Consider the following 8,560-nt stretch of genomic DNA (forward strand, 5'->3'; position numbering starts at 1 on the left):
TTTTGAGAATAAAAATAATAAAATAATTTTTGAAAATGAAAGAACAAAAATTCTTAAATAATGTTTTAAAAATTAAAAAAAATATATTCAAAAAATTACATCAAATAATATTAGTATAATTTTTCGTAAGTCAAACAAAAAAAAGTTGAAGCTTCCCAAAGTAGTCTTTAATTCTTATCTATCTCACATTGAAAATGAATTTTTTTAATTTTTTTTTAATAATTGAGAGAATAAAGTGTGATTTTTTATTATTAATTTTTTAAATAAGATAAAAATAAATATAAGAGAAAGCAATAAAAAGTTAAAGATTATATTTTACCTTTTAAATTTTTTTTTAACAATTAAAAAGATCTATTATCCACATTCTTTGTATCTATAAAACCACTTGACATCAACACCAATCAAAGTAACTGCATGCATGCAGATGGAGATAATGGCAAACACAACACAGTTAGATGATGAACAACCTTTTCACTTCCCACTTGCAAACTTCAAAGTACTCCCTGATCCTCCAAAGTTCTTCTCTGAAAACCTTCTCTCTTCTCCTTTGCCTACACACTCATTCTTCCAGAACTTCGTCCTCAACGATGGCAACATACAAGAGTATATTCATCCTTACCTCATCAAACCCTCTGATTCCTCTCTTTCTCTCTGCTACCCTTCTCTCTCTGTCTCCTCTCTTTCCATGCACCAAGTCTTCACTCCTGATCTCACTATCTCTTCCTCAACAGGTTTTCATTCCAGCCATGTTATATCTTCCTTCAGTGATCTCAGTGTCACTCTGGAGTTTCCGTCTTCCAACCTCACTTTCTTCCTTGTGAGGGGAAGCCCTTATGTTACTGTTTCTCTGTCTCAATATGGATCTCTTTCTATAACCTCTATCCATAGTATCTCTTATTTTTCTTCAAATGGTTCACTAAAATATACTCTTACCCTTGACAATGGTCAGAAATGGCTTATTTATACTTCTTCACCAACCAAATTTAGTTTCAGCCGTGACATGGATATCGCTTTCTCCAATATTTCTAATGATGGGGTTCCTCTGATGCTTCGGATAGCAATGCTGTCAGATTCAAGCTCAGAAAACGAGGCTGTTCTTGACAGGTACAGCTCTTGTTACCCCCTTTCTGGAGATGCTTTGTTCACTAAGGCATATTGCGTTGAATACAAATGGCAGAAGAAAGGGCTTGGTACTTTGTTGATGTTAGCTCACCCTCTTCATCTTCAGCTTTTGTCTAAAGATGAGGGTAATGTGACTGTTCTTAAACATTTTAAGTATCGAAGCATTGATGGGGACCTTGTCGGTGTTGTTGGAGATTCATGGTTGTTGGAAGCAGAACATGTTCCTGTAACTTGGCACTCTACTAGAGGTGTCAATAAAGACTCCTATGATGAAATCAAACAAGCTCTTTGTAGAGATGTTGGTGCTCTTTGTTCTTCAAAAATAGCTACTCCTTCATTTTACCATTATGGCAAATCGATTGCAAGGGCAGCAAGGTTTGCATTGATAGCTGAGGAAGTTGGTTTTCTTGACTTGATTTCACTTGTTACGAAATTCTTGAAAGAAACCATTCAGCCATGGTTAGATGGGGCTTTTAAAGGGAATAGATTTTTGTATGAAAAGCAATGGGGAGGGCTTATTACTAAACTAGGTTCTGATGATATTGAAGAGGACTTTGAGTTTGGATTTTACAACTATCGTCATTCTCTTCTGGGGTACTTTGTGTATGGAATCGCAGTCCTTGCGAAGATCGATCCGAATTGGGGTAACAAGTATAGGTCAGAATCATATTCACTCATGGAAGATTTCATGAACTTGGGAGGAAAAGATTCAAAATCTAAATATACACGTTTAAGGTGTTTTGATCTGTTCATGTTACACTCTTGGGATTCAGGGCTAGACGATAGTGCTGATGGAAGAGATCAAACGGATAGTGGTGAAGCTGTGAATGCATATTATTCAGCAGCGTTGATGGGTTTGGCATATGATGATGCAAATCTTGTTGCTCTTGGTTCAACTCTTGTATCGTTGGAAATTCATGCTGCTCAAATGTGGCGCCATTTAAAGATGGATGATAGTAAATGTAGTGATGAGTTTACAAAGGAGAATAGGTTAATGGGGATTCTATGGTCTAACAAGAGGGAAAGTAGAACTTGGTTTGCTCCACCGGTTTCAAAAGAGCATAGGCTTGGCATTCATGTTCTTCCAATTCTGCCTATTACGGAGTTCTTGTTTTCCAATGTTGCTTTTGTGAAGGAGGTTGTGGAGTGGACTATGCCTTGTTTGAATAGGGATGGTGTTGAAGAAAAATGGAAGTGGTTGGTTTATGCAATGGAAGGAATTTATGATAATGAAGCTGCATTGAAGAAGATTAGGGAGTTGACAAGTTTTGATGATGAAGGGAACTCATTGAGCAATCTGTTATGGTGGCTGCACAGCAGAAGAGGCCATGGAGATCATCATCAAGTTTCTTGTATTTAAAACAATGTTGGTCCTGTCATTGTTCCTGTGGTTTCAATGTTGAAAACTTAGTATTACTATGTTATTATTTCTTGAATTGCACCCATTAATAGTTTAAGGACTTAGGTTATTCAAATTTAATGATCAAGTCATGCAAATCAGGAGTATATTTTAATTATGCATGCCTTTTAATCTTTGTCAAGATTACTTATGAAGTTTGGAATTTGGATTCTGTATGCATGCTATTCATAGAGTTAGGTTTTTCTTTCAAAATAGACTATAATTATTAAGCATTTCTGAATCTGAACAAATAGATTGAAAACTTGTATTGTTTGTATTAATTTAAGAAATCCAATTTGTGGTTTGAAATAATATTAGTTAGAATTATTAATATAATTATTTCTTCTTTTAGATCTAATTTAGTTGTTGATTCAATCCTATTCATAATTTATATTTTTATTATTAATTTATGTTTTTTAGAAGTTAGAACATATTTTTAGATGTGGCTAAATAAACAACTTAAAAAAAAAAGTTGTTTTTACCATCTTTATACAAGTGGTGTCCATTTGAGAATTATTTGCTTTCTATTTGTCTAAAAGATAATTTACCTATCAGTTTAGTTATTAATTACTTAATTATCTCACTCTTTGATCTAATATAAGGCTAAAACAGTAACTATTCTTCAGATTTCTCTATATTGTAATTTAGTCTTTGATTAAGTCAAATGGGTAATGTTAGGTAGACAAAAAAAACAGGCAGAACTTGCCTTATTTAACATTAATTAATTATCTCAACAATTAATGAATATTAAATAAGGCAAGTTAGGCTGTTTTTGGCTGGTTACCAAACATTTCCAATAAAATAAAATACATGTTAACAAAATCCTTTCATCAAGCAATTTTTAAGATGCCACCAAACTCTTGTAAATATACTCCGATTACCCAGATCTGATTATTGCTAAATATATTAGGGTATTAGTACATAGAAAATCCAAAAGGCTCACTTGAGAGTAATTATAGTAATTAAATTAAAATGAGTCTAAGTTATCTTTTCTGGGTTAAAGAAGAGGAAGAGGCAAAGAGTGATCTTAAAAGTGTTAGTTATTTCACATTCCCTCGTTATATATATAATAATATATTCCTTCTGTGGTACCTAAATTTCAGACTAGAATTCAAAGTCACTGCATGCATGCAGATGCAGATAATGGCAAAGGCAAACACAAGATAGTTAGATGATGAACAACCTTTTCACTTCCCACTAACAAAATCCAAAGTGCTCCCTGACCCTTCAAAGTTCTTCTCTAAAAACCTTCTCGCTTCTCCATTGCCTACAAACTCATTCTTCCAGAACTTTGTCCTCGGCGATGGCAATATTCAAGAGTACATTCACCCTTACCTCATCAAACCCTCTGATTCCTCTCTTTCTCTCTGCTACCCTTCTCTCTCTGTCTCCTCTCATTCCATACACCAAGTCTTCACTCCTGATCTCACTATCTCTTCCTCAACAAGTACTCCTTCCCACCATGTTATATCTTCCTTCAGTGATCTCAGTGTCACTCTCGATTTTCCTGCATCTAATTTCACTTTCTTCCTTGTTAGGGGAAGCCCCTATGTTACTGCTTTTTTGTCCCAGCATGCATCTTTTTCTATAACCTCCATCCATAAAATATCTTCTTTTTCTTCAAAAGCTTCACCAAATAAGTATACTCTTCAGCTTGACAATGGTCAGAAATGGCTTATCTATACTTCTTCACCAACCATATTTAGTTTCAGCTTTGACATGAAACTCACTTTCTCCAACATTTCTTCTTATGAGGCTCCTGTGATGGTTCGGATTGCAGTTATGCCAGATTCAAGCTCAGAAAACGAGGCTGTTCTTGACAGGTACAGCTCTTGCTACCCTCTTTCTGGAGATGCTTTGTTCACTAAGCCATATTGTGTTGAATACAAATGGCAGAAGAATGGGCTTGGTAATTTGTTGATGTTAGCTCATCCTCTCCATCTTCAACTTCTGTCTAAAGATGAGGGTAATGTGACTGTTCTTAAACATTTTAAGTACAGAAGCATTGATGGTGGCCTTGTTGGTGTTGTTGGTGATTCATGGATGTTGGAAGCAGAACATGTTCCTGTAACTTGGCACTCTACTAGAGGTGTCAATCAAGACTACTATGATGAAATCAAACAAGCTCTTTGTAGAGATGTTCGTGCTCTTTGTTCTTCAAAAATAGCTACTACTACATTTTTCTGTTATGGCAAATGGATTGCAAAGGCAGCAAGGCTTGCAATGATAGCTGAGGAAGTTGGTTTTCTTGACTTGATTTCACTCGTTAAGAAATTCTTGAAAGAAACCATTCAGCCATGGTTAGATGGGACTTTTGAAGGGAATGGATTTTTGTATGAAAAGCAATGGGGAGGGCTTATTACTAAACAAGATGCTGATAGTTCAGGAGCAGAAACTGGGTTTGCATTTTACGACATTCATCATGTTCAACTGGGGCACTTTGTGTACGGAATTGCAGTTCTTGCGAAGATTGATCCGAATTGGGGTAAGAAGTATAGGTCAGAAGCATATTCAGTCATGGAAGATTTCATGAACTTGGGAGGAAAAGATTCAAAATCTAAGAATACACGTTTAAGGTGTTTTGATATGTTCATGTTACATTCTTGGGATTCAGGGCTAGAGGAGAGGACTGATGGAAGAGATCAAACGGATAGTGGTGAAGCTGTGAGTGCATATTATTCAGCAGCGTTGATGGGTTTGGCATATAATGATGCAAATCTTGTTGCTATTGGTTCAACTCTTGCTGCATTGGAAATTCATGCTGCTCAAATGTGGTGCCATTTAAAGATGGATGATAGTAAATGTAGTGATGAGTTTACAAAGGAGAATAGGTTAATGGGGATTCTCTGGTCTAACAAGAGGGAAAGTATGACTTGGTTAGCTCCACTGGCTTGGAAAGAGCATAGGCTTGGCAATCATGTTCTTCCAATTCTTCCTATTACGGAGTTCTTGTTTTCCAATGTTGGTTTTGTGAAGGAGGTTGTGGAGTGGACTCTGCCTTGTTTGAATAGGGATGGTGTTGAAGAAAAATGGAAGTGGCTGGTTTATGCAATGGAAGGAATTTATGATAATGAAGATGCATTGAAGAAGATTATGGAGTTGACAAGTTTTGATGATGATGAAGGGAATTCATTGAGCAATCTGTTATGGTGGCTGCACAGCAGAAGAGGCCATGGAGATCATCATCAAGATTCTTGTAATTAAAACAACGTTGGTCCTGTCATTGTTCCTGTGGTTTCAATGTTGAAAACTTACTATTAATGTCTTATTATTTCTTGAATTGCACCCTTTAATAGTTTAAGGACTTAGGTTATTCAAATTTAATGTTCTAAGTGGAACAATATTTCTAGGATGCAAATCAGGAGGATATTTTAGTTATGCAAGTCTTTTAATCTTTCTCAAGATTAACTTTGAAGTTTGAAATTTGGAGTCTGGATGCTATTCATAGAGTTAGGTTTTTCTCTGAAATTAGACTATAATTATTAAGCATTTCTGAATCTGAACAAATAAATTGCAAGGCTTCACTTCATGTTTGTTTGAATGAAAGTTTAGTAAACTGCCTAGTGGAGAAAGAGATTCCTATGGTGAATTTATTTCATCACTTTTCAGAAGATGTGGAGGGTCTTAACTCTTAACTCATAAGTGCTTCTAGAATTGAATTATATGGAGCATGGTATACACATTTAGCTTTATTGACCAAGATCTTAGAATAGAGTATATGTAACACATTTTATTCTATATGCTGATATCTGTTTTTTTTTTTTTTTCATCACAGAATTCCTCTATTCTGTTTTCCATAAGTCTCTGCTATGAATCTACCATAGCAAATTACTAAATGGGTTCCCATCATCAAAACCCTTCAAGCTTCAAATTGGGAAGAATATCTTTTTCATGCAAATTAGGAGGAAATTTTAACTATGCAAGCTAAGATTAACTTTGAAATTTTAAATTTATTTTGTGTCTATTCATAGTTTTTCTTTTTTTAAGTGAGAGTATAATTATTGAGCATTTCTGTAATTGTACAAAGAGATTATTATCCTCTGAGGTAAGAACTTGTTTTGTGTAGAAAATAAGTTTAACAAGGCAAGCACAAACCTAATAAATCTTGAAAATTTAATGTTATTTTATGTTTCAATTAACACACAAATAAGATGTAAATTCCAAATAACTTCTTTTCTAAATTATGCAGTTACTGTATTTTAAGATCTAAGAGAATATATTATTTCAATTTATCAATTTATAGAGGTCCAAAATCAAAACTCAAGCAATTTTAATTGGGATTTAGAGGCATGATCAAATAAGGGATCAGACCGCTCCCGGTGTTCGAACAAGTCATTAATGGTCGGCTTCATTGGTATCCTTTCGATATGCGTTGCGAACACTTTCATTTTTAGCGTCTCATCTTCTCTAGAGAAGCGAAACTCGAACGGATAAAGTGGATGGTCCAACTACATAACTTTTTCTTTTTCATTACTTCTATGGTCATGCCTCGTGGCACGCCAGCACCCTTACTATTGAAATGGTTCGTCAGTAGAGATGAAAACTCCACTACTTAATCCACTAGCGTGGTGCTACTGGATGCTTCTGATCAATAGAACAGTAAGAGGGGGGAATCAAACTTATGATGAGCATCTATTTGAGTCAATCATTTCCAAGATTTAATTCCAGCTTATTCTTATGTAGTAGAAAGGCCTTACAATCTGAAGTTTTACGCTTAGGGGAAGAATTTTTCTTGGTGGATGCAGGACCTGGGACCCCCAGAATTTGTATGAAAGAAGAGCCTACAGGAGTGCCAATCAACCGAGCCACCAGGTTTGAGAATAAGGTGGGATCCCTGGATCTAGTGAAGTAGTACCGTGAGGGAAGGGTGAAAAGAACCCCCATCGGGGAGTGAAATAGAACATGAAACCGTAAGCTCCCAAGCAGTGGGAGGAGCTCAGCCCAGGGCTCTAACCGCGTGCCTGTTGAAGAATGAGCCAGCGACTCATAGGCAATGGCTTGGTCAAGGAAAACCACCGGAGAGAACTATAGGCTTTAGCCCAAAGACAGAGTTAGGGATTTCTTAACAATCTAGTCCCTCCTGAAATAAGACAACACAGGACTAATTCTGCTTCATTCCGTTAAGCTATACCTTGCCTTGAACCAGACCCCGTGCTTGCCCTAGAAATCTTCACTCCTTTCCTTCCCTTCATTCTATAGGGCGAGTGATTTCATATCATCTGTATCGTGCTATTACTCCTCGAGTAAGTTCTTTCAAACCTTCCTCTAAGAAGGAAGCAAGTTGACTTGTAGCAAGCAATTGAATACCTTCGTTAGGGTCAGGGGCGGGCTGGCCATAGGTTCGAATCCTGCCACCTTTCTTGTGGATCATCTTGTGGTTATCGGATGATGGGAATAACAAAGCAGAATTTTTTTTAATAAGCACACACAGCACGAAATGTCAATAATATATGAATTATTTCATTATTCGTTATTTCCGGGTCTTTTCGTTGCATTCACTTACAACAAGAAAGAACCACCAGCGTTTGGTGCAGCACCTGCATTTTGGTGCATTCTTCTTTCTTTCTTTGGTCTTTCTTTCCGTCATATTCCTAATAACTTATCAAATTACAACGTATTAACCGCTAATGCACCTTTCTTTTATCAAATCTCAGGGACATGGTCTAATCATGAGGGTAGTATTTTATCATGGTGTCGGATCCCCGTTTTTATAGATTCCTTCTTTGTTACCGGGACCCCAAAGCTATAATGTCTCAAAACGGATTTACCAAATATTTTCATATTCTTCTCTTATTTGTTATATTTCAAGCATAGTCTCTTCATCCTCACCTAAAGATTTTGGATTCGAGTCTCACTACTAACGTTGAAAAAAAAAAATTATCGATGATTTTAACTAAATATTAATCAAATTCCTTTAATTGTTCCCCCACTATCTCTTTTTTTTCTCTCTCTCTCTTACCTATTTTTCATTTTCAATAAGTAAAACAATGAATAATAATAATTAATATAATCAAATTAAATTTATATTTATAATAAATT

General features: G+C 35.7%; 2 protein-coding genes across 2 annotated transcripts in view; both read left to right on the forward strand.

Moving 5' to 3' along the window:
- Positions 1-2,612, forward strand: part of LOC107637387 — a 7,253-nt gene extending 4,641 nt beyond the window's left edge. The window contains 1 exon segment of the mRNA XM_021122656.1: positions 425-2,612. Coding sequence (XP_020978315.1) covers positions 425-2,482 — 2,058 coding nt within the window. The 3' untranslated portion in view covers positions 2,483-2,612.
- On the forward strand, positions 3,494-5,737 carry LOC110271634 (probable endo-1,3(4)-beta-glucanase ARB_01444). Its single transcript, XM_021122657.1, has 2 exons — positions 3,494-3,556; positions 3,689-5,737. Exons 1-2 carry the CDS (start codon positions 3,494-3,496, stop codon positions 5,723-5,725), a joined length of 2,100 nt encoding a protein of 699 aa, XP_020978316.1. The 3' UTR covers positions 5,726-5,737.

This window comes from Arachis ipaensis, chromosome B04, assembly GCF_000816755.2.
Source record: "Arachis ipaensis cultivar K30076 chromosome B04, Araip1.1, whole genome shotgun sequence".
NCBI classification, from domain to species: Eukaryota; Viridiplantae; Streptophyta; class Magnoliopsida; order Fabales; family Fabaceae; genus Arachis; species Arachis ipaensis.